The sequence below is a fragment of the Rana temporaria genome, chromosome 8, assembly GCF_905171775.1.
Source record: "Rana temporaria chromosome 8, aRanTem1.1, whole genome shotgun sequence".
Classification (NCBI taxonomy): Eukaryota; Metazoa; Chordata; class Amphibia; order Anura; family Ranidae; genus Rana; species Rana temporaria.
The window spans coordinates 51,856,439-51,884,097 of record NC_053496.1 but is presented as its reverse complement, the minus strand read 5'-3'; the positions used below and the strand labels follow the sequence as shown (position 1 = coordinate 51,884,097).

Sequence of the window (27,659 nt, the reverse complement as noted above, 5' to 3'; positions counted from 1 at the left end):
AGCATAGGAGGATTAGGCTCAAATCTAGTACCAAGAAAGTCGTTAAGCTTAAGGGCTCGTTCACACCATACCTGCATAAAAATCTATATCTATATAAATAATCACAGTATATATAACCTGACAAAAAATAAATACAAATTGTGACTATAATAAATGCAAATATTTATTCAAAACAGTTTTTTAATGAAATCATAGTGTATTTGATAAAAAAAAAAAAAAAGCACAGCCAATATATCACATTAGTACAGAAAGGCATAAACAATGAAAAGATTGGATGGAATGTGTTACTGCAATGTACACAGTACCACATTCATTTCTAGGTTGCTTCCATTACTTACGACTTCTGTGTACATCTCATCAGATTGTTTCCATTCACCATCAGGATAGCGGCTCTCATTCTGATATACTTCATCTGTGAACTCGCTGTGACCGGCGTCTGCTTCGATTAGTAAGCTGAAAATCAGACAGCCAACAGATCAGCGATTCGAAGACCGAAAACCAAAAACTCAACTTGGCTAGTCTCATAATATAATCACAACATGGGGAGCATCTATAAAAAGGTCAGTAAAACGTTGAATTTTTTTTTTTTTTTTTTTACGTAAATTGCAATGTGTTGACAGGTTTTATTTTTAAATTTACAGAAGGTGCATAAAAAAAGACCTGATATTGCAATGAAAAAAAAAAAAAAAGTTTATGGAGAATTTTTTTTACATATTCCTCCCCGAAAAAAAACAAACAAAAAAAAAACTTGGAATCGTTATTTAACGTAAATAGCCATTTCAAACTAAACAGGCCTTTATAAATCTGTTACATAGACTTCCAATAGTCTATCAGAGGACCTCCTTATATAGAATGTATATAATGTGTCCTAAAGGCAGATGGTATGCATTTGGGGCCATGCATCCACCCATCAGATTAGGATGTGCGGCTGTGTCCGTACAACCTCTGCGTCCTCAGAGTAACCAGGCTGCTCACAGTTCCAGGCTGCTCTAGACACACAGATAGCTTCAAGTGTATGGACCACAGAGCTCATGTGAATGAAGCTTTATGTTTATAGAGTAACTCCACTTTTGTTGAACAAAAGAAGAACAAGCACGCCTCTGTGTGATCAATGTCCATTGCATGCATTTTAACAACGTTGTAGCAGATTCCTCCAACAGTATTTGTTGCTTTGTAGAAACAGCCGATTACATACTCATGCTGATTGGGAGGGTCTGGGTCATTTTAAATCAGCTGATACAATTTCTGTGTTCCAAGAAGGGGCTGCATTTCCTTTAGACGTAAATGTCCCTTAGGGTGCATCTCACTATAACTGAAATTACTATTGCAGGGGTTTCCCAAAATCTGACCTATATCTTAGGGGAGACTTCTGGGAAAATCAGTGAGCCAATCATTAAAGCAGTAAATTACATTTTTGTTGATGTTCTGTACAATAGTGGTGCACAGAAGGCCTTTAGATTTGCTATATTACATTGCATTTTAGGAAAAAAAAATTAAGAAAGTGCTGCAGATTAAAAAGGAAAGGCGATCTTAAATAAACATTAAAATTACATCATGGCTTTTATAGCAATGGTATACAGTTATATATTTTTATTTGATGGGTGTTTTTTTTTTTTAGGGATGTGGAATTTAACTATTAATTCCTCGATTAATCATTAATTTTTTTGATTGATCAAAATTCTTTTGATTGGTACTCAGCTCTCCGCCGGCTTCTGGGTCTTCAGGGAGTTCCGTCGGAGATCTGGTGATGCCACAGACACCGGCGGGGCTTGCCATGTCCATCTGAAGGGCTCCTTTGCTGTGCCTTCATATCTGCATGCCGGCGGGACCTTACTATCTGCCACACGCAAGGGCTTTTACAATTCCCTCTATCAACCTGGGATTCTACAGCCATCCACTGGGAGTTGTGATAGTTCCCGTCACAGGACATCGACATGCCGACGGATTGACATTAACCTCTCATCTGGATTCAGCAGTGGTATCGTACACATTTTTATACCAGTATCATACTTACATTTTTTTGGTTGAAATGACTGTTTACAGGGTATAGAGACATAATAGTTAACTGATTCCTTTTAAAAATGATTACAAATAGATAAAAACCAATCATATAATGTACCTACAGTTTAGTTTCATTTTTGCCGTTTCCTGGTACTCTGATGTACAGAGCCAGAAAGCCAATACAGGGCAGTGATGGTTTGTAAAACAAAACTGGATTGGTGCTGAGGGGTTTTAGACACACAGTAATCACACCTCCTTGATTAGTCACCACAGTGATAAATCTCCCAGTACTGTGGTGATCAGGAAACAGACAACCAGGAAGTGTCCAGAACAGAGAGTAATTACAGCAACATCAAAGCAAAAACGAGCAATGAGGACATGAAACCAGGACTGCAGTAAGGTAAAGGAAGCTATTTAGCTAAAAAAAAAAAAAATCCTTTAGTGACCCTTTAAATACCAGAATTGCATTACATACAATGCAAATTCAGGGGGATTACACACAGAGTGCAAAGCTGTCACTTGTTAACACAGAAACCAGACTTCTGTGTTTACAAGTGATTGTGGAGAGCAGCCACCCCCCCCCCCCAAATGTCTGAGCCAGAGGTGGTGGAACCGAGTTCCACCGAGTTCCCCCTGAAAAAAAGCCCTGCTGCTATCCATTTTTCCAGTGGTTGGTAGCTGCACTGGGAATTAGCCTGCAAGGAGATCAGCTAAAAGTAGTTGGATCTGCATGTGTGTTATAATTAATTGAAATTAGTCGATTAATCGATTAAAAAAATAAAAATTTCAGTAATCAGTAACAGCCCTAGTTATTTTTTAAAAAGTGGAGCTACCTTTAAAGCAGTGGGTCCTCATTTTACACCCATTCCAAAATTCAATTTCCCTAAACCATCAGAGTATGTTCTGAACACTTTAAAACACATTAAAGGCCCGTACACCCGATCAGACTTTTTGCCAACAAATGCCCGACGGACTTGTTTGATCGGACACGCCATCGGACAAACTTTTTGTGTTTTTCATCGGACAAATGTTCGCTGTGAGAACAGACAAACTTTCCGGCAACAAATGTCCGACTAAATTCCAAAGTACAAACACGCATGCTCAGAACCAATGCTAAAGATCAGACAACAATAGCAGCAGTTGCCCACAGGGTGGGGGTAAAGAGCTGAAAAAACACGTGATTTGGTGAATGTTGGCTGAAAAAGTCCTGCCGTGTGTATGGAGAACAAGTTCACGGCCAATGCCCTTTGAACAAAAATCCACGGAAAAGTCTGATGGAAGTCTGATCGTGTGTATGAGGCTTTATGTTAAATTACCAGCCTCCAAAACAATCCCTGGATTTCGAGTGATTGAATATTTTATACATTGATTATACAGACACTGACCACTTTTATACACCTGGGTAATACAAATTGCTGATCACATGGCAGAAACTCAATGCACTTAGGCATCTAAACGTGGTCAAGACTACTTGCTGAAGTTCAAACCGAGCATCAAAATGGGGAAGAAAGGGGATTTAAGTGACTTTTAACGTGGCATGGTCTTTGGTGCCATATGGGCTGGTCTGAGCACTTCAAAAACTGCTGATCTACTGGGATTTTCACATGCAACCATCTCTCGGGTTTACAGAGAATGGTGCGAAAAAGAAAAAATATCCAGTGATCGGTAGTTGCGTGGATGGAAATGCCTTGCTGATGTCAGTGGAGAATGGGCAGATTGGTTTGAGACGATAAAAAGGCAACAGTAATGCAAATAACCACTCGTTACAACCAAGGTATGCAGAATACCATCTCTGAACAAACATCAAACCTTGAAGCAGATGGGCTACAAGCAGCAGGGTGCCACTTGTCAGCCAAGAACAGGAAACCGACTACAATTCGCACAGGCCCACCAAAATTGGACAATAGAAGATTAGAAAACATGAAAGCATGGCCTTGTATCACCGGTTCAGGCTGGCGGTGTAATGGTGTGGGGGATATTTTTTTGGCACACTTTGGGCCCCCTTAGTACCAACTGAGCATCGTTTAAATGCCACGGCCTACTCAAGTAATGTAGTGTCTTAATCTAGAACGGGAGATTGGCGCCATAGATGTGCAGCTGACAAATCTGCAGCAACTGATGCCATCATGTCAGTATAGACCGAAATCTCTGAGGAATGTTTCCAACACTTTGTTGATTCTATGCCATGAAGAATGAAGGCAGTTCTGAAGGCAAAAGGGGGTCCAACCCGGTATGAACAAGATGTACCTAATAAAGTGACCGGCGAGTGTATATACATCTAGTGATTGTATATTTGGTCGCCAACACTGGGGTAGGGACTCTAGGGACAACTAGCAGTATACGGTGTCACCTGCTATGCATACATGAAGGGTTAATTCACAAACAGATGAGCTGACAGTGACGGCCCATGACTATCCTAACATCTGTATTCTTGGCCCCGATTTAGAAAGTATGCTTACTTTCTTTACTGTACTTTTTATCAACAACATGTACAGAGCAGAAAATTGTTACACCCCCAGGCCTGTTCTTATACCTTACTATTGCTCTTGAAGGTTTTAGAAAATGAGCGAGTCAGGGACAGCAAAATACTTTGAAAGAAGTGCAAAGATTCATTAGCCTTGATGGTGCTGCCATCTTGTGGCAACATACAAGAATGCCCATTTTGAGGGGAAAATTATGAATTGCATCCAATAAAGCTCAAATGCTTATGCATACAACACCATTTCTTTAATAAAAAGAACCTGTAATGGTCAGCCTTCTTCTGGAAAGGTTAGTTGTCTGAATGCCATGCTGATCCCTCAACATGTATTAACTGATCTAGAGCAAGACGTCATATCTTTGCACATTCACTCCAGGAAGAATAATACAGTCAACAACTAAAATTATCAGAAGGTTGTAAGTAGAAGCACATCATGACAGGTTCTCTTTAAATTCCAGAACTGTGTTCTGACAATCTCTAACATAAGAAAAGACAGGTGTTGGCCATAGGCGTGCGCACAGGGTGTGCCCAGGCATACCCTAATCACTCCCTGCAGTGCCGATTCCCCCTGCTGCCCAGGGCCCCCTCCCACAGCATGGAAGGCTTCCCTCCTCTCCCATTCGCTACTGCAGTGGGCACACAGATGATATTTCATGATGAGTGGGGGAAAGGGGTAATGTCATTGACCGGCCCCTTCCTTTTTTGAATGAACACAGTGAGAGATCAGTACTGTGTTTTTGAGCTTTCAGGTGCACACCCTAATGCAACAGGCTGCGCACACCTATGGTGTTGGCATCACCTAGTCATTAAGATGGAATGCGATCCAGACAAATTCAATCAAACAAAATTCCACCAAGACCTCTGCAATTCTTACCTCCTCTCAGGGTCCACACACCAATCGCCCTCCCACTGCCATCCTTTAGGTGGAAGGAAACCCTCTTGTTTCAGCTTCATTGTTCCAGTGACATCAGAAAATTTGTCCCGCTTCAGCAGACCTGTGGTTCCCCATTTGCCAAACATCAAAGCCTGGTTCTCATACTGGTGAGAAGCAACAGAAATCAAATTTTTACACGTTTAATACCATCATTTTTCATTTTAACCTTTATTATTTGTTTAGCATAATGTCAATAACATGCAAAATCTTTAGAAAAATTAAACACTTTAAATTTGTATTTTTTTTTTTACGAGGATATCAACAACCCTTATTAATACAATTGTTTACTTTTCTATTCTGTAATTTGTCCTGTTTAACTACTTAACCTCCAGAAGTTTTTAACCCCTTCATGACCAGGGCATTTCTTGCTGTTCAGCACTGCACTACTTTAACTGCAAATTGCATGGCCATGCAACACTGTACCCAATTTACAAATCCCAAATAGAGCTTTCTTTTGGTGGTACTTTTGGCCAAGGTGTATTAGGTTAAAAAAAAAAAAAATCACATTCTATTCCCCCCCCCCCTTACTTCCCCCCTGTACGGTTCTTTTTTTAGCCTTTCTTCTCTTTCTTTCCCTCACTGACACCTCTAGTGTCGTCCACTTTCCTTTTCTAAAAGAGAAAATTCTCATGGTTTGCAATTTTTCCACTGGTGCCACTCTTGCGATTCCGGGCCTAAGAGTTACACTTTACAACCGATAAAATGTTCAGTGTCAACCCCCGTGATTGCAGTGGCTTATCACCTGTTAGCCAGGGATAAGGACATTCTGCCTATCAGGTTGTCATCCTTACTAGTGTTGAGCAGAATACGCCATATTCGATTTCGCGATATATCTCGAATATATAGTCGAATATTCGAGATATATTCGCTAAATTCGAATATTCGTGATATTTTATCGAAATGAAATTATTGCGAATTTTCGCTATTGCGAATGCGAAAATAATTGCGAATTTTCGATAACTGCGGTAGGAGCACTCTGATTGGCTCAGAATATTCTTGATATTTTACAATACAAAATAATTGCGAATATTCGGCAAATGCGGAAGGAGCACTCTGATTGGCTCAGAATATTCTTGATATTTTACAATACAAAATAATTGCGAATATTCGGCAAATGCGGAAGGAGCACTCTGATTGGCTCAGAATATTCTTGATATTTTACAATAGAAAATAAAAAGTGTTTTGCTTTGGTGGTGATTCTTTACTCTATCCATCTGTCACAGCCGTTTGTCAATCAAACACCTTGAAGATTGAACACGTTCATGCTGCATGCTTTGGACTTTTTTTCACTTCACATATAAAAGACATTTTTATGAAAGATTATTTTTCTATTATTGGGACTATATTTCTTTATATATTTGTTTCACTGTGTATTTCACAAGTTATTTGCGCTTGCTTATTTTATAATTTGCCCACATGTCTTGTCACTAGACATATTTTTTATTCTTGTAGAGCGACTCCATTTTCTGTCTTGTATTAATTCATGTTGTATAACATTTTTGAGTTGCTGCTGTATTCTCCCCTTTTTTAAGGTATGCGCAATTTTTTCCTTCTTACAAAAAAAAATAATATCAAACATACAAATATTCATAACAGAAACATACACAAAGCCCCCCCCTTTTGCATCAGAGACAATCAGAGTTCTCCTACCACAGTTATCGAAAATTCGCAATCATTTTCGCATTCGCATTAGCGAAAATTCGCAATTTTTTTTTTTTATATTCTGCAACATAAAAGGATCGCCTCAGCTTAGCTACTCGGCCCAGGGTCTCTAATCATACCAGCAATGCTTTTAGACGTCGATAGGATGTGATCTGTTTTAAAAATAAAATTGAAAACATGCGAATATTCGGAATTGCGAATATTCATTGCGAAATTCGAAATATATCGCGAATACTCGAATATGCCATATTCGAGCCGAATATTCGCAATACGAATATTCGTGAGCAACACTAATCCTTACGCCCTATGGTTCCTATTTAATGGTATACATCCAATGACATTAATGACATTAACAGTTGGGGTGGTTCTCACTGCGGTTCAGATAGCGTACAGGATATATATCTGTTGTTGAGTCTTTAGACCACAGTTCCCTGAATTACTATGACACTGTATTGGAACCTTGACTGTTAGGTCTTTTTTTTGCCAAGGGTTACTGTTAAAGCCAATCATTTGCTGTTATGGGTCGATGTATGTGATATTATGCCACTGTGTGTAAACGGCATACCTTAAAGCCGAGTTCCGGCCACATTTTCACTTTTTAAATATAAATACCCCTGTAATACACAAGCTTAATGTATTCTAGTAAAGTTAGTCTGTAAACTAAGGTCCGTTTTGTTTGGTTGTTACAGCATTTAGACACTTTATAAAATACAAATTGACTGGGGCATCTTAAGTGTGGGCATCATGAAGCCAGACTGTATGACTTCCTGGATTTCAGCATTGCACATGCTCAGTGCTGCACAAGCAATGTAATAGTTTTCAGATTAGGTTTCAGCACCTGTACTGTCCAAGTCACATGATTCTTCGAGACTGGGGAGTGCACAGACTCCAGGAAAGTTACACCCACTACATTCCCAGGAGTCTGTGCGGTGAAGCTTAAGCACCTAGGTGCAGGAAGAGGGAAGGTTAACTATTCTGCCTAGCAACAACACTTTGAAGGCATCTTAAAAAAAAAAAAAAATTCTTAAAGGACTAATGACATTTTTTTTAAAACTACTGATGTAATGTTATATTTATGGGTGGAACTCCACTTTAAAGATTAAAAAAAAAAAAAAATCCCAATAAGTGCATTTTAATTAGTTTGTGCAACATTTATAGCATCTACAAACCATGATATATATATATATATATATATATATATATATACACACACACACACACACACACTGGAATGTATGCAGCTATGACACTACACTAGTAATGATGGTGATCAGCGATTTATAGTGGGACTGCGATAGTGTGGCAGGCTAGCCGACGCTGGCTGGAAGGTACAATGACCGACATGAATACTTACTGTTTGTATAATTGTGTGCCTGGGATATCATCTTGGTTTTGAAGGTGGTATCGGTTATGTTATGGTTGTAACTATGGGATTAATATAAGTGTCTTCTCTGTATAAATAAATGTAATAATTTTTCTCTTTTTCGCAGCGCTATTCTTTGCTTTAATTGTTATATAGACAAAAAGGTTTTTATAGCTTATTTTAATTATTTACGTGCGATATTAATATTTCTATGAATCGCTGATTTTTAATTATGTACGTGCGTTATTAATAATTCTATGACAATAGTAACACTAATACAGTGATCATGATAATACACTATCAATGTACTAATGACACTGGATGGGAAGGGGTTGACATCTAGGGGAAATCAAAGGATTGTGTGCCCAACAGTGTGTTTATTTTACTGAACTATCTGGCTGTTTTTTCTCCATGCGACTCAGGTCGATGTTCACAGTACACGAATTCTGTGTGTGATTGGCCACAGCAGATCAGCGGACTTCATCCAAAATCATTGGCTGTAATCAGCTGCCAAACTTGCGCTGTGTCCAATCCCAGCACGGGTCAGCAGGGGGCGCAAGCACACCGAACCCGGAAGGCAGACTTTGATGTACACCAGCATGTCGCCCAGCCTGCAGCTGCTGTTCGCAGCACAACCAATGTGGGTGGGCGGCAAGTGGTTAAAATTACACTAAAAATATGATTCTGGTACAAAGCATCGCACAATTATTTACAAATTAAATTACATTTTTTCCGCTTTCAATTTTGCGCTTTTTTAAATGGGAAATGTGTAAATATATGTTAAATGTAAACATTTTAAAATATTAAGTTAATAATTAAGTTAATAAAATAGAAACACAATTTTTTATATACAGTGCCTTGCGAAAGTATTCGGCCCCCTTAAACTTTGCGACCTTTTGCCACATTTCAGGCTTCAAACAAAGATATCATTTTTTTTTTGAAGAAACAACAAGTGGGACACAATCATGAAGTAGAACGAAATGTATTGGATATTTCAAACTTTAAAAAAAAAAAAAAAAACTGAAAAATTGGGCGTGCAAAATTATTCAGCCCCTTTACTTTCAGTGCAGCAAACTCTCTCTAGAAGTTCAGTGAGGATCTCTGAATGATCCAATGTTGACCTAAATGACCAATGATGATAAATAGAATCCACCTGTGTGTAATCAAGTCTCTGTATAAATGCACCTGCACTGTGATAGTCTCAGAAGTCCGTTTAAAGCGCAGAGAGCATCATGAAGAACAAGGAACACACCAGGCAGGTCTGAGATACGGTTGTGGAGAAGTTTAAAGCCGTATTTGGATACAAAAAGATTTCCCAAGCTTTAAACATCCCAAGGAGCACTGTGCAAGCGATAATATTGAAATGGAAGGAGTATCAGACCACTGCAAATCTACGAAGACCTGGCTGTCCCTCTAAACTTTCAGCTCATACAAGGAGAAGACTGATCAGAGATGCAGCCAAGAGGCCCATGATCACTCTGGATGAACTGCAGAGATCTACAGCTGAGGTGGGAGACTCTGTCCATAGGACAACAATCAGTCGTATACTGCACAAATCTGGCCTTTATGGAAGAGTGGCAAGAAGAAAGCCATTTCTTAAAGATATCCATAAAAAGTGTTGTTTAAAGTTTGCCACAAGCCACCTGGGAGATACACCAAACATGTGGAAGAAGGTGCTCTGGTCAGATGAAACCAAAATCTAACTTTTTGGCAACAATGCAAAACGTTATGTTTGGCATAAAAGCAACACAGCTCATCACCCTGAACACACCATCCCCACTGTCAAACATGGTGGTGGCAGCATCATGGTTTGGGCCTGCTTTTCTTCAGCAGAGACAGGGAAGATGGTTAAAATTGATGGGAAGATGGATGGAGCCAAATACAGGACCATTCTGGAAGAAAACCTGATGGAGTCTGCAAAAGACCTGAGACTGGGACGGAGATTTGTCTTCCAACAAGACAATGATCCAAAACATAAAGCAAAATCTACAATGGAATGGTTCACAAATAAACATATCCAGGTGTTAGAATGGCCAAGTCAAAGTCCAGACCTGAATCCAATCGAGAATCTGTGGAAAGAACTGAAAACTGCTGTTCACAAACGCTCTCCATCCAACCTCACTGAGCTCGAGCTGTTTTGCAAGGAGGAATGGGCAAAAATTTCAGTCTCTCGATGTGCAAAACTGATGGAGACATACCCCAAGTGACTTACAGCTGTAATCGCAGCAAAAGGTGGCGCTACAAAGTATTAACTTAAGGGGGCTGAATAATTTTGCACGCCCAATTTCAGTTTTTTATTTGTTAAAAAAGTTTGAAATATCCAATAAATTTCGTTCCACTTCATGATTGTGTCCCACTTGTTGTTGATTCTTCAAAAAAAAAAAAAAAAAATACAGTTTTATATCTTTATGTTTGAAGCCTGAAATGTGGCAAAAGGTCGCAAAGTTCAAGGGGGCCGAATACTTTGCAAGGCATATATATATATATATATATATATATATATATATATATATATATATATATATATATATATTGTGACGCTATGCGAGGTGCGATACATGATCATAGGTACATTTCACCTCGCATACGTTCTATCATGAGAGACTGAACCGGAATCCATTCCGGGTTTTACAGCCTCTGGGCCTGGCTAGGGTTCCGGTCCGGATGTTTGGGTCCACTGGAGTCCACAATCAGCTGGACTTTAAATGTCCAGGAAGAGAGCACAACAGGGCTCTGGCTTGAAACTCAGGAAGGGACCTGAGTGAGGGGAGCGCCGAGTGCTGGACTAAAAAGGTTTGCTTTACTACATGTTTTGTGGGTGTCAGGGACTAGCCCCACACTGTATAGAGAGGAGATCCTGTTTGTTTAGTTTAGCGCCGGACGGCAAGGATTTAATTTATTGTTTTGTTTATTTTAATCTGCAAACCGTTTATAAATAAAATCTGGCATCCGCCAGACTTAAAAGAAAGTGCCTGCTTACAGACTGTGATTTCAGAAAAGGTGATCCCCACGAGCTAATCCCTCACAATTATATATATATATATATATATATATATATATATATATATATATATATATATATATATATATATATAGTACAGACCAAAAGTTTGGACACACCTTCTCATTCAAAGAGTTTTCTTTATTTTCATGACTATGAAAATTGCAGATTCACACTGAAGGCATCAAAACTATGAATTAACACATGTGGAATTTTACATAACAAAGTGTGAAACAACTGAAAATATATTTCATATTCTAGGTTCTTCAAAGTAGCCACCTTTTGCTTTGATTACTGCTTTGCACACTCTTGGCATTCTCTTGATGAGCTTCAAGAGGTAGTCACCTGGCACAGCACCCCATCACTCTCCGTCTTGGTCAAATAGCCCTTACACAGCCTGGAGGTGTGTTTGGGGTCATTGTCCTGTTGAAAAATAAATGATGGTCCAACTAAACGCAAACCGGATGGAATAGCATGCCGCTGCAAGATGCTGTGGTAGCCATTCTGGTTCAGTATGCCTTCAATTTTGAATAAACCCCCAACAGTGTCACCAGCAAAGCACCCCCACACCATCACACCTCCTCCTTCATGCTTCACGGTGGGAACCAGGAATGTAGAGTCCATCCGTTTACCTTTTCTGCATCGCACAAAGACACGGGGTTGGAACCAACGATCTCAAGTTTGGACTCATCAGACCAAAGCACAGATTTCCACTGGTCTAATGTCCATTCCTTGTGTTCTTTAGCCCAAACAAGTCTCTTCTGCTTGTGGCCTTTCTTTAGCAGTGGTTTCCTAGCAGATATTCTACCATGAAGGCCTGATTCACACAGTCTCCTCTTACCAGTTCTAGAGATGTGTCTGCTGCAAGAGGTGGCTACTTTGAAGAACCTAGAATATGAAATAGATTTTCAGTTGTTTCACACTTTTTTATGTTATGTATAATTCCATATGTGTTAATTCATAGTTTTGATGCCTTCAGTGTGAATCTACAATTTTCATAGTCATGAAAATAAAGAAAACTCTTTGAATGAGAAGGTGTGTCCTTTTGGTCTGTACTGTACACACACACACACACACACACACACACACACACACACACACACACACACATATATATACACAAAAATAATAGTTTGAGAGAAGGAGACTTAGAAGTTAATTAGAGCTAATTAGAGTAAGCAAAGGGTAAAATAAGTACTGAAACTTATTTTTTTTTTTTTTTTACATTTCAGGTTACTTTAACTGGCATCATCTGCAGATCCAAGATAATCCCTTTGATCTGCAGATGAATTAGCAGAAATATACCAGGTTACACTGCATCTTTGTATAATCATGGTCGGGATCAGTGTTTATAAACACCCATTCGGATTGCTTTTTTGACAGCTTCAGCTGCCTACTTCTTCTCTGAGTTAATCATAATGCAGTCTGATAAATCACTGCTGACAATTACAGCATACAGGGGGTAGTCTCGCCTCAGAAGCAGGGTAAAGAGACTGGATGTGCAACCACACATCCTGTACAATTATGACGTTTTTTGGCCATGTGTATCATGCTCAAATTCTGCAACTAGTTGAATAGCATGTTTTAAAGTAAACAGTGCAGTATTTGAAAATATGAAACATTTCCTTCAAGTAGCATCTGTGCACACATATCAACTGCTCCATTTAAAAAAAAACATCACAGTCCTAGGCAAAAGAAACAAGTCAATAGATAAAATTACAATGGGAAGGTTATTCAGTTTTTTTAAATATATTACCCCAACTAATCTGCAAGCCTGCCACAGTCATTAAGAGAGAACCTACTCTCTATTGCATGTGTATTTTATATAAATGGAGAAAGCACACCCTTGTTATACAGAAGGGGACTAAAAGGTACAGCGTCATGCAGCCAAACAAACTCCACATTTAGCCTTACCCACAAATGGAATCTAAACTAAAATAAGGAAGATGTATCCATCTCACCATCTCTGCATACACATTGAAGGTCCCCTCAGAGTAGCTGTTAAATTTCCTGTCCACTGCGGACAGTCCCAACCAAAAGTTGACTCTTAGCTGGCAAGGAATCTTCACACCATTGTTCTTATCCATTGGGTACTAGAGTGCATTTCAGAGAATGTAGATAAATGTTACAACAAAGGACTTTCAGCTAGGCATTTTTGTAGTCATAGAAAGTACAGACCTATCTGGGATGCAGTAAATATTTTGGAACAGGGAACACATATATGACACAAATCCTTCCAACATCTACTGCTTTGAGAAGGTTGGGAAAGGTCAATTGTCTTTTTCTCCACTTGTCATAAATTGACTAATATACTGAGCTGCATTCTGGTGATTTGATTGATTTCTACCTGCAGGAAGATGGTCTGGGTCTTTCCGCAATGTTTCCCACAGGCATCCTCACTGGAGGTGGAGAAGAGGATTTGGTGGGCCGGGATGCGAGCACAAGCCAGCCGCTTCTCCGCTCTGATCATCCAGATGATCACATCCGGCATACTGTTTTGTGGCTGGAAGAAATGAATGTCAGACAGGCTCAGATAAGAGATGGTGACAGAATAAAAAAAAGTACACCTACGTTTTTTTATAGCAGTTTGTATATTTTATACATTAATACCCAACACCAGGACGGTTTCTGTTCATCTCCCCCTTCAATGCCATTTCAGAATGCTTTTCTTACTAGAACACCCTTGTTTAGCGAAGAAGGTAACATTATGAATCCACTTTCAGACATTCTTTAACCACTTCCAGACCTTAGGTGTTTTTCAGATTTGGTGTTTGCAAGACTAAAACATTTTTTTCTGCTAGAAAATTACTTAAAACCCCCAAACATTATATATTTTTTTTCTAACACCCTAGAGAATAAAATAGTGGTCATTCCAATACTTTTTGTCACACCGTATTTGCGCAGCGGTCTTACAAGCGCACTTTTTTTGGAAAAAATTCACTTTTTTGAATTAAAAAATAAAACAATAAATTTGGCCCAATTTTTTTATATATTGTGAAAGATAATGTTACGCCGAGTAAAATGATACACAACATGTCACGCTTAAAAATTGCGCCCGCTCGTGGCATGGCGTCAAACTTTTACCCTTAAAAATCTCGATAGGCGATGTTTAAAAAAATCTAGAGATTGCATTTTTTGAGCTACAGAGTTGGCCTAGGGCTAGAATTATTGCTCTCACTCTAACGATCGCGGCGATACCTCACTTGTGTGATTTTAACACCGTTTTCATATGCGGGCGCTACTCGCGTATGCGTTCGCTTCTGCGCGCTAGCTCGTCGGGACGGACGCTTTAAAAAAAAATGTTGTTTTGTTTTCTTATTTATTTTTATTTTTTTTATTACTTTTTACACTGAAAAAAAAAAATGTATCACTTTTATTCCTATTATAAGGAATGTAAACATCCCTTGTAATAGAAAAAAGCATGACAGGTCCTCTTAAATATGAGATCTGGGGTCAAAAAGACCTCAGATCTCATATTTAGACTAAAATGCAAAAAAAAAAAAAAAAAAAAATTTGAAACTGTCATTTTTTCAAATGACAAAAAAAAAAATTGTCTCTTTAAGAGGCTGGGCGGGACTGACGTTTTGACGTCACTTCCGCCCAGCAGAGCTATGGGGACGGGCGAAGGAGATTTTTCCTTCAGTCTCGTCCCCGCTCAGCTGCCGAACAGTCCCGATCTCCTCCGCCGCTACCGACGGCTCCGGTAAGCGGCGGATGGCGCGGGAGAGCGGTGGGAGGGGGGGGGCCCTCTCCCGCCACCGATAACGGCGATCTTGCGGCGAATCCGACGCGGAGACCACCGTTATCGTGTACCAGACCGCGCACACTAAAGATCGATACCTCGGTTGTGGCAGCAGCTGCTGCCGTTTCCGAGATATCAATCTTTAAAAAAAGGACGTACATCGTCGTGCGCAGGTCTGGAAGTGGTTAACATTTATGGACAAATTAAGTCACATTGTGACGCTCTAGAGAGAACGATCACATCTTTGTAACCTTTACAACCAGCAGGGGCGCATGGGTGCTGCTCTCCCCATCCATGTGTCCGGCCCCCTGATCTACATACAAGCGCCGGACTGATGGATTCCAATGGCGGGGCAGTGGCATCAAAAAGGGTGGGCTCGGAGCACTGTGCCCTGATCCCACCTAGTTTTGTGACAATAGCGAATATTCGCCACACAGATCCTCCTCCTGGTCAATCGGGAAGCTGGTCTTGAGACCTGTCACCTGATTGGCTGAAACAAGCAATGCTGCCGCCGACTGATCACCGGGCCCAAAAATATTAAAAAAAAGCCACCAGCTTCCACTCTTTACTACTATACATCACATCGCATTACATACTGTAACATCACAGGGTGAAAAATCCAAACCTCTCTCCACTTTTTGTCTGCCTTTGTCTATTTAAAGAACAGTCAGTATTTTATGCCATGATCTGTTAAAACCACATGTCACAAGTGCTCTTAGAGGAGGCGGGTTTGTCAGGGAATTACAATCAATTATAATCAAATGAGCCTACCAGTAGTATAAAACTAACCAAAACTGCATGCAATGTTGGTCGGTGACCGGATTATAACATTTCCGGGGAAAAAAATGTAATTCAGATAGATAAAATCTAGAACCCAATGGTGCCAGGCTCTTAAATCGGGTCACTTAGAAGAGGTTTGCATAGGTTGATAGAGCCAGCATCTCCAAAAAACAAAATAGGATTGCACATACATATACTGACCTCCTCTGATATTTGTCGCAGCCTTTCCAGCCAGTCCTCAATCTCTGACAGTGTTGCTTTTACATTAGTGGCGTCTTCTTTCAACTTGACTGCGGCATCCCTAATCAACTTTAGAGAATTCTGTCTGAGTTTATTTAGCTGAATATCCAACATTGTCACATGGGATCTTTCTTCCAGAGAGGGAAGAGGCTTCCTAAACAAGTGCCGATTAAAGAGAAATTATATATAAGCTCTCACAATGAACATCTAAATAAAAGCAAAACGTGCAAACATAAAAGTATAGTATTAGGTAAAGCATTAAAGCCAAATTGTATTTCCCTTTTTTTTTTAATCAGCACAAGGGACGATACTTGCATTCATTCAATAAGAAGTGTACCGTGTGCTGGTGGCTATGTTCATTGAAATCTTCACTTGCCCCCGATACCCCTGCATAGGTAAAGATTCCGGTGCACCGGGGATTAATACAGCTGCTGAACTTGTCATAGGCACTCTTCAAGACTGCTCCCTATGCTGCTCTTTCCACCATCCCCCTCCTCCATTCAAAGAAGCTGTACTATAGCGTTCATCAATGAAAGGCGCTCTATGAATTGAGAAGAGTTGATGAATGAAAGGTCCACCCCCTCTAATCAGAGCACTGTTCACTGCGGGAAACTATAGTACAGCTTCTATGAATGCTGGAGGGGAGGGTATAGTCGGCACTTTTAAAAGAGTGCCTATGACCAGTCCAGCATCAGTATTAACCCCCCGAAGCACTGGAAGGTGCAAAGGACTGAAAAAATTAAAATAAGACATCAACCTCTAATACAAGGGACACATTGAATGCAAGTCATTTTTTTTTTTTTTTATAGATAAACTCAGGTTTAAGTTTAAGTTTGCCTAGAAATGTGAAGAACAGTCTATAATAAAGCTCATACACAGCATTCTATACATCTTTGGCAGCAGGCAAATTATAACCTCATTCCACGAATACATCCTATACAGCAGGGATAAGAAATTAGCAGACCTCCAGCTGTTGCAAAACTACAAGTCCCATCATGCCTCTGGGTGTCATGCTTGTGGCTGTCAGAGTCTTGCTATGCCTCATGGGATTTGTAGTTGGAGACCTGCTAATTGCATATCCCTGCTCTACAGTATATAAAAAGAGATTACTTTACTGTCCTTTCTTCAACGGACCACACATCCTGACAAGCAAAGTCACTAGTCAGGTAGGGCAGAAGAGAAGACATACCAAGCGATCCTTGGCGGAAACATCCAAACTATGGTCATAATGACGGGGATCGGTAAAAAGATTAAAAGAAAGAAATACCTAAACTTGCAGCTACAGCGATCGGCATACAAAAGCAATCATTTTACATTCATATAATACTACAAATGTTTTTAATTAAAATCACATGCAGCTTGATGAAGAGTATTGCTTATGCTTGAAACTGTGCAGTCCCCCATTTGTCTTTGTATGAAGATATTTAAGATTTTTTTTAACATTATTGAAATATATGAAGATCGCACCCAACTTTTTTTTATGTAAAATTTGGGTAGAATATTGGGAGCCAGTTATTGATGTGATCTCTGTGTGACAGATTTGAGACACAGCAGGAGTGACCCACTCCAATTCTGAATGAATGTTTTAAAATGACAAACCACCTTTATCACGCTAAATCTCATAAATTTATGTTATATGGATTGCATACATTTTATTATTTGATCATATACTTAATTACTTATTGTACCCTCCCATTTTAGAAGAGAATAATATTACAGGTTGCAATCATCAATACATTTTATGTCATTTTTCAGGCCTGATAAAAGGGGCACGGTTTAGTCCCTGAAACATGCAAGGCTGTGTTTTCATCTGAATTCACACTGAAATAAAGTGTATCTGGACTATAATATTACAGTATGGCACAATTCTAAATGAATTCTTTCCAGTCACAGCTCAATATGACCATTGAAGCCCTCTGCTGTTCAGAAGCCACCAGCCTAGTGTCCAGACATTGTGTATCAACGTGATCTCTACACTATTGGGTGGTAATAAAGTTTCAGGGTTCCAGTGCCATCCACTCCCTGTCCATCTAAAACCCGACAGGCGTTTTAATCCTCACCAATACGTTAGACAGTTTTATAGTAGAACTACAGCCATCATCTTGGAGTAAAGTTGCATTTAGAACATTCATATTGTATATGCACCAGGTATGACTAACCAAGAGATGTTCACATTCTAAAATGGTTATAGACATAACATACATAATGTCCTCTATCAGATGATCAATTAATCTTAGCCATATCTCTGTCAGTCGACCATCGGCAATCTTGCCCTGGATTGCCGCTTTCAAGGTGGTAATGTTGGATTGCTGTGAACATAAATTGGAAAATATTTTAATGTAATATATTTTCATTTAAAAAAAGGACTAAAAACAACAGGTGGAAATCCATATAAAATGTTAAAAATGTCTAAACCTGAAAATCTAGTTAAGAGTGGTACGTTTTACACATTCCATTCAGTTAATCTACACAAACCAATATCTGAATTCATAATACTAACATCATACAAAGCCATTCACAACCCTGCCTAGAGCTAAATCACCAAATATCACCCAAACTGTGCTCTTTTTGCTCCAACCCCCCCCCCCCCCCCCCCCCCCCGCAAGACCTCCTGCTCTTAAGCTCCCTTGTCTCATTCTCCCATGCTCATTCTGCAGCATTTATACAGAGCCTTTCCCATCCTCTGCCTCAAACCGTCTGGCTATCTCTTCGTTTGGCTGCATTAAGATTGTAATTGTACCGTTGTCGCTATATAAATCCTGTATAAGAATAATATTCATATTACATAGATTGGTAGAAAATAAGAAGAAGGCCAATACAGATTAGTGAAAAATCTGAGAAATGACATTGTAATCTTACCAGACGTTCGATAATAGTCAGCAAAATGTTGACAGCATCTAGACGATGACTAATATCTTCCCAGTAAGATGTCATTGTTACTACAGGTTTAGTGGATGACCATGGGAGATAGTAATAGAGGTTACCTGTAAGTGTACAGAAGTGTGTTATCTTCAAGACTTGGGTATGGTGAATGGATTTATGTGCAATAAAGAAAAATTATAAGCGATCAATTTGCGCAGCAAAATAATATCCAAAACCAATATCTTCTCAATTAAATTGCTGCGGTGACACCGTTAGAGTGGATCCACAACACGCCCTTATTCAAAATTGAACACCAATTATGTGCAGCGCAATCACATATAAAACAATGTAGGTTTTCCGCTTGTGAAATTTACAAAATCAAAACATAAAATAATCATCCGCAAAAATAAATAAATATCAGCAAACCAGGTCGGAGGTGTAACGTATTCAGGGGCAGAGCCACAGACACTGTTGCAGTCATTTGTATGTGATGGAATTGCTGGGTTGTGAAAGACTGGTACACTGATCATGTTGGCTACTTGTACCATTTGAGCACTGAATAGAGCCGCTTCCTTTGTAAGTGTCTAGGTTTTCTGCTTTTATACAAAATAAAAAAACTATTATGCCGCGTACACACGATCGTTTTTCGGCATTAAAAAAAACAGTTTTTCAGCATGTCGAAAAAACAATGTTTTTTCCAACTTCGTCATTAAAACGACGTTGCCCAAAACACGGTCGTGTTTAAAAAATGCTCTAGCAAAGCGCGGTGACGTACAACACGTACGACGGCACTATAAAGGGGAAGTTCCATGCGGATGGTGCCACCCGTTGAGCTGATTTTGTGTTAGTAAAAGACGATTCGCGCTTTTCTATCTGTTACAGCGTGAAGAATGTGCTTACTCCATTACGAACAGTAGTTTTACCAGAACGAGCGCTCCCATCTCATAACTTGCTTCTGAGCATGCGCTGGTTTTTCACGTCGTTTTAGCCCACACACGATAATTTTTTAACCCGAAAAACGACAGTTTAAAACGTTGTTTAAAAATGCAGCATGTTCGAAAAAAAAAAAATTGTCGTTTTTCAGAACTCGAAAAATAATGTGAAGCCCACACACAATCATTTTAAATGACATTTTTTAAAAACTTTTTTTCATGACGAAAAACGATTGTGTGTACGCGGCATTAGTCTTCTCTATTTTATACGGTTATCGTGGTGGTTATATCTATGAGGCCGAGGGGATAAAAACCATGGAATGATCAATGCTGGATGCATATTCTTAAAGGGGACAGGTATGTTGTGCATTAATGATACGCAAGCCTGATTTGACCTCATACATTTTTAAAGGGGTCGGATCTTTGGAGGCGAGCAAATATTAACCACATGGAGATTGAAGCTTTCAAGTGTGCACTTTTTTCCTGCAAAAGCGAGGACTCTTTATTGGGACATTGAACTGTATCTTTTATAAATACGATTTATTTTTTGGATGAGAATTTCATGTTTGATTGGTAAAATTCATGGATATACATGAGAGGTTTCTGCAATCTTTCAGAATTTGACAGGTGGTTCATTTGACCTGCTTTAAGCACGGTTTGTATAGGAATGCAAAATCCAACTGGCATGAACAAAAGCCCATCAACACCGATATCAGGTTTAAAAAAAGACATTGTCAACCATGACTACAATTACTAACCCTAAGACAATCTCAAATAAAAAAAAAAAAAGTTTCTGTGAAACAAACCCATCTCATTGTCTTCTTCAGTTGCTATACCCACAACAGGCAAGCTGAACAATAAACATATTTGGACTTCTGTGTGTCCTCTCCACCTCCTTGGCAAGTCCCAGCTGAAAAAGGTCTAAACCAGAAAAATGTATTTACCTAAGCCAAGAAACACCATGTTATTCTCTTGTATTCCATATAAACTAAGCTGTCAACCAAAATGACCTAGTGAAAGCAGCAGCATAGAAAGCTTCTCCATAAGAAAGAGGAGGACCATCACCTAAAAAACACTGGCAAAAAACTAGGGACTCATGGTTTTAGATGGGGTTTTAGAAGCACACCTACAGAACGTGGCCAACAAAGCTTTTGCCCGTGTCGAATCACCTAAAAGTAGCAACTTGTAACCATTGTCTTATAATATCCAGCCTGTGTCCTGTACTGTTTGATTAACCACTTGTGGACTGCCCACCATACATTTACTGCAGCAGTGCGGCCACTCTGCGCCAGATCACGTACCCAGTACATCAGGGGTCGTCAACCCCCGGTCCGCGGCCCACTACCGGGACGCAGTCCTTTTGCAGCCGTGCCGTGGGTGCGAGCAGGCGGCATGAGACTTTTCTTCCTCCTGCCGTCGCTCTGTAATCCTCACAGAGCCGACAGCAGGAGGCGGAACAATTTTAGGTGGAGGGCGGAGCTGCCCGAGGTTATCAAACAGGCGATTGGCTGCTAGGACTGTCCATCCTAGCAGCCAATCAGAGGCGTACTAACCAGGGGGCGGAGCGCACTGGGTGCCACACACTGGGGGGGTGTCAGGCTAGCCCACCGTCCTTCCCTGTAAGAAACAGTGACAACGGGCAGACTTGGTAGCGGCAGAGCAGCGGCGATGTTTAACAGCCTACGGTGCAGGGAGATCACAGGTCAGGTGGACTGATCCATCTGGCATAAATCTAGGGAAGTTTTTTTCTCTGAAAAACATCAATAAAAAAACTAAAGCCAATAACGCAGGGCCGTATCGCAAAAAAAAAGGCCTAGTCAGAAAGGGGGTAAATGGCCTGGTCATGAACGAAAGCCCATCAACACCGACCCTTAATGTTTCAACATGAAAAAATATCAGGTTTGATAGAACATTACTAACCAATTACTAACCCTAAGACAATCTCAAATAAAAAAAAAAAGTAAAAGTTCAAGTGGTTAAGATATATGTATACTGCATAACAAGTGTGTTTATTTGTAGATGAATAAAAAAAAAGGAATACCATCGAATACTGCATGGCTGTACGGAGTCGTTGATGCCAGGGGTTTACAAGTGCTGTCAAACTTGTTGCCGTAATTTCCCATGCTGACTTCAAACTGTATGGCTTCACCAATATCCTGTAACATGGAGGCGGAATGGAAGACCGCACACAAGCTGAACATCCGCCTGCGCTGATATTTCTAGAAAGAGCCAAGTGGATATTAGCTTAACCCAAGATAAAGAACTTTTATTTAAGTTATTACATTACAAAACAGCAGGGATTTCTTCTCATTTACCATCAGCTTCACAGCCAATATGTATTACTTTGACAAATTTCTTCCCATAGACATTGTTAAAACACTACAACAAAATTAAACTTTGCGCTACCTCTATAGCAAAACAGAAGCGCTAAATAAACATATATAAAGTGTCTGTGCAATCTCTAATTCATAATAGTACAATCATAGGTGATAAAGTCCATCAATGCAAGCAAAGTGCCAAATTGTTTAACCACTAGCTGACGGCCGTACGACTTTGTACGGCCGCAGCGCGGCTCTAGATCTCCAACAGGCCGTCTTTTTACGGCCGCCCCTTTGCTCGTTCCCTGCGCGCGCTCCCGAGCGCGCAGCGGGGGAACTGCTGTGCTGGCCGTGTCCCTTGGACACAGCCAAACACAGATCGCGGTAAATAGCCAATCACAGCGGCTATTTACAGCGCGATCTGTGCGGCCAATGAGAGATGATCTCATATATAAACATATGAGATCATCTCTCATTGCCGGCTCTCCCCTCCTCACACAGACGCCGCGTGTGAGGAGGGGAGAGAAATCAAAGTACGGTAAGCAGCGAAAAAAAAAAAAAAGTGCCACCACCTGTGCCCCCACAGTACCACAGTGCCCCCCAGTACTACAGTGCCCCACACAGTACCACAGTGCCCCCCAGTACTACAGTGCGCCCCACAGTGCCCCCTACATTACCACAGTGCCCCCCAGTACTACAGTGCCCCCCCCACAGTACCACAGTGCCCCCCCCACAGTACCACAGTGCCCCCCAGTACCACGTTGTGCCCACCAGTACCACAGTGTGCCCACCAGTACCACAGTGTGCCCACCAGTACCACAGTGTGCCCACCAGTACCACAGTGTGCCCACCTGTGCCTACCAGTACCACCTGTGCCACCATGCCCACATGTGCCCACCTGTGCCACCAGTACCACCTATGCCCAGTGCCCATCTGCCACCTCAGTGCGCATCTGCAATCAGTGCCCACCTGTGCCACCTCATCAGTGCCCACCTGTGACACCTCATCAGTGCCCACCTGTGCCACAGTCAATCAGTGCCCATCAGTACCCATCTCATCAGTACCCATCTCAGTGCCATCTGTGCCGCCTCATTAGTGCCATCTGTGCCGCCTCATTAGTGCCATCTGTGCCGCCTCATTAGTGCCATCTGTGCCGCCTCATTAGTGCCATCTGTGCCGCCTCATCAGTGCCCACATGTGTCCACCAGTACACAGGCCTCAACGGTGCACATCAGTACCCATCTCAGTGCCATCTGTGCCACCTCATCAGTGCCATCTGTGCCACCTCATCAGTGCCATCTGTGCCACCTCATCAGTGCCATCTGTGGGCATTTGTACTTTCCTGGCTTGTTAGGGTCTCAAGAAATGAGATAGGCCTTCAGTACATCAGATGTGATAATTTTTTATGATTTGCACTATAGCTTGTAGACTCTAAAACTTTCACACAGACCAAATAATTTCCAAAAACTTGGGGTTATTTTTATCAAAGACATGTAGCAGTATAAATTGTGGCCAAAATTTATGAAGAAATATTAATAATTTGCAAAATTTTATCACAGAAACTAAAAAAAAATCATTTTTTTTCAACATTTTCGGTCTTTTTTTTATTAATAGCGCAAAAAATAAAAAACGCAGAGGTGATCAAATGCCACCAAAAGAAAGCTCTATTTGTGGGAAAAAAAGGACAAAAAAATAATTTGGGTACAGTGTTGCATGACTGAGTAATTGTCATTCAAAGTGTAAGAGCACCGAAAGCTGAAAATTGGTCTGGTCAGGAGAGTGTTTAAAGCGGATGTGCCATGGTAAAAAAATATTAAAAGCCAGCAGCTACAAATACTGCAGCTGCTGACTTTTAATATTAGGACACTTACCTGTCCTGGAGTCCAGCGCCGATCGCAGCAGAGGACGAGCGATCGCTCGTCTCTCTGCTGCTCCCCCCGCCATCCATGCTGAGGGAACCAGGAAGTGAAGCGCTGCGGCTTCACTGCCCGGTTTCCTACAGCGCATGTGTGAGTCGCGCCCGCTGTGTGCTGGGAGCCGAGTGTTCCCAGCACACAACGGGGGGGCGACGGGATGTGACGGAATGCCCATCTTTTGCCCGTGAATGCCGGGCCGGAAGTGGGTGCAAATACCTGTCTTTAGACAGGTATCTGCACCCCCCTCCCCCTGAAAAGTGTCAAATGTGACACCGGAGGGGGGAGGGTTCCGATCAGCGGGACTCCACTTTAGGGTGGAGAACCGCTTTAAGTGCCCAGTATGGAAGTGGTTAAACACTGCTGGACACCTTCATATAAATAGACATTTTTCTCAACTTTAGACAAAAGGGAGTTTATTGGTTAAATAAAATACACCTTGCCAACAGCATTTTCACCAAGGTATGCGTTACTACATGCACCATCCAGCTGTGTGTTCTACATGTATGCCGCCATTCACAAACTAGTTGCAGATCATGGGCATGAAAAATATTGTCGTCCACATATATGGTTTGTACATAATCTGTTCTGCTTTTTCAAGATTACAAAGTGCGTTTTGAAGCTTGCACTTGGGAGGGCAGTAGAACCTTTTTTTTTTATTTAACTACCCCCAACCACGTCACCCCTAGCCTACAAAGACAGTGAGTGGGGATGTACTGTACTCAATGTAGCCTTCGTGGCCACAGCAAGAAATCTCCCCTATCATAACTGAATGGGCCATGCTGCAATGATGTGCAATTCTGGCACAGTGGCGCAAGTTTGTAGGGGTTAAAAAAAGCTTTTGAGGAAGTGACAATGCCTCCTAACCCCCTATCAACCATCCTTTGAGGAGGTATCCACTGTGGATCACTCTTTGGAGAGAAAATGGTAGTGTAAATGTATGTAAAAGACAGTGGAGGGCCAGGTACACAGCCTCTTGGATTGACCCTCTTGCCTGGCTTGCCTTAGCCGTCTCTTTGCATGGTTTGGAATCCATAGATCCATCATCTGGCCCAACTTGGCCTCTTCATCCACACAACCCTGGAGCGTAAGGAACCAAGGGTTCAGAGCTTGATTGACCCACTACCGTATGGTATGCGTGTCCATCTTATCCGGTAAGAGTACCCAAGCCTTTTCTTTGAGAGTCTGTCGAAGTGACCACAAGCCTTTGAATAGCCTATTTTTATTATATGCCGTCAATTGCTTCCTGAAGTGGACTTCCCTCTCTTTGTCTCATTGGATTTTGGTGCCTATTGCTTGTGGATTCACCACTTTCTCATATTCTTTGTGAACTTTATTCACTTATGCATGCGAGAATATTTGTTTTGCACTTATTTTCACAATACATTGTGGTATAATGGTTTAATATCCATTATTATCTCATCTTTAACTACTTATAATTTTGTGTTATAGTGGTTTATCACCATAGAAAAAGGAAGTCGCGCTAATTTAGAGTGATGTAATGAACCACCAGTGACTAACAAAACATAGGTTAGAAACAGTTCAAAATATGGTGGTGAAAACCACCAGTAATGTGAATATAGATTGTAAATGACTATTGGATATCATGAATGTCTCTGCAGTTGATATACACAATTTAACAATCTAGGCAAGCCAAGAGGTTTAAAGCAGTCCACAGGTGTAGTGATGAAAGAAATCTCAGGTAACAGTGATGGCAACCACGCTGTGTTCAGAACAAACAGGAGACCTCCACCACAGATAATACTGACTCTTACCAGAATTCAGTAAATATACAGCATAAAAATCAGATCCAGCAGCAGCCCAAATGGTTATCTTCAACTAGCGATATCCCAAAAGGGGAACTCTCCATTCATTAGTGATCACCATTTAAATCCAAGCTCCACAGATATGTAAAGAAACACCAAGAGGGGAATATAGCGTAATACTGCGCTGATTTATTTAAAACATAGAACAGCCGAATGCTTACTTACATTCCGAAGATATAAAATAGGCATCAAGCGGGCATAAAAAGTAGAAACAGCAGAGCAAAAAACACAGCCGGTCGGACTGTGTGTTGGCGTACGTCCGGAGTATCCGGATCCTTACACTAGTAAACGCGGTAACGTCAGGGCGTCTCCTCCCGACGTTTCGTCACGATAGGGACGTGTTCACGGGGTGTTTTTTGCCGGCTGTGTTTTTTGCTCTGCTGTTTCTACTTTTTATGCCCGCTTGATGCCTATTTTATATCTTCGGAATGTAAGTAAGCATTCGGCTGTTCTATGTTTTAAATAAATCAGCGCAGTATTACGCTATATTCCCCTCTTGGTGTTTCTTTACATATCTGTGGAGCTTGGATTTAAATGGTGATCACTAATGAATGGAGAGTTCCCCTTTTGGGATATCGCTAGTTGAAGATAACCATTTGGGCTGCTGCTGGATCTGATTTTTATGCTGTATATTTACTGAATTCTGGTAAGAGTCAGTATTATCTGTGGTGGAGGTCTCCTGTTTGTTCTGAACACAGCGTGGTTGCCATCACTGTTACCTGAGATTTCTTTCATCACTACACCTGTGGACTGCTTTAAACCTCTTGGCTTGCCTAGATTGTTAAATTGTGTATATCAACTGCAGAGACATTCATGATATCCAATAGTCATTTACAATCTATATTCACATTACTGGTGGTTTTCACCACCATATTTTGAACTGTTTCTAACCTATGTTTTGTTAGTCACTGGTGGTTCATTACATCACTCTAAATTAGCGCGACTTCCTTTTTCTATTATGTTTGTTTGTGCTGTATGGCACACTTAAGACGCGGCTGATAAAATTATTATTTTTTTTGCACTTTAGGTTGGGTCTGCGCAACAATATTTCTTTTTTCTATAGTGGTTTATCACCATCTGTTTACACCCACTCATTTTGTTTTTACCACTCTACATCTTTCAGCGTACAGATGATTTCACGCATGTGGTTTTTACCATTTAGCGTAACACCAATTTATTATTTTATTTCACTTTAAACTGAGTGTTAGCAGCTACAGTATTTTCCCCCCTTTTTACTACCACTGCTGATCACCTTTAAAAATGCAGCAAGCATTGTGGAAATTTACATCCTCAAAGCTCACAGGAGAAACACTGAGGTTGTCCAAGTTGGAACTCCTAGAACTTTGTCCCCACATATATTAGATTAAAAAGACTAAAAGTGGAGATGTTAGGGTTGTCAGCACATTGGCAAGGGTTTGTAATGCATCACCAAAAAATAATTCAATAATCTATGTGCAATGCAAGGTCTACTCACAGTTATACTGTATGTATACTGCAGGATATGACTAATGGTTATGCAACTGATTCTTCACTGACAAAATGAAGTGTAATGTGATACGTGTTTGAATTTGCTTTGAGTTTCTTGAGCAATAAAAACCTTTTATTT

The 27,659-nt window shown here is 40.6% G+C and overlaps 1 protein-coding gene across 2 annotated transcripts in view; it reads right to left on the bottom strand.

Annotated features, from left to right (window-relative positions):
* Window positions 1-27,659, bottom strand: part of MYOF (myoferlin) — a 517,119-nt gene that overhangs the window by 141,739 nt on the left and 347,721 nt on the right. For both annotated transcript variants that reach the window (XM_040361780.1, XM_040361785.1), the window contains 8 exons: window positions 22,038-22,215; window positions 19,062-19,186; window positions 18,405-18,511; window positions 16,164-16,356; window positions 13,788-13,943; window positions 13,402-13,533; window positions 5,355-5,518; window positions 339-453 (listed from right to left, as the gene is read on the bottom strand). In XM_040361780.1, coding sequence (XP_040217714.1) covers window positions 339-453; window positions 5,355-5,518; window positions 13,402-13,533; window positions 13,788-13,943; window positions 16,164-16,356; window positions 18,405-18,511; window positions 19,062-19,186; window positions 22,038-22,215 — 1,170 coding nt within the window. The remainder of the gene's footprint in view (window positions 1-338; window positions 454-5,354; window positions 5,519-13,401; window positions 13,534-13,787; window positions 13,944-16,163; window positions 16,357-18,404; window positions 18,512-19,061; window positions 19,187-22,037; window positions 22,216-27,659) is intronic.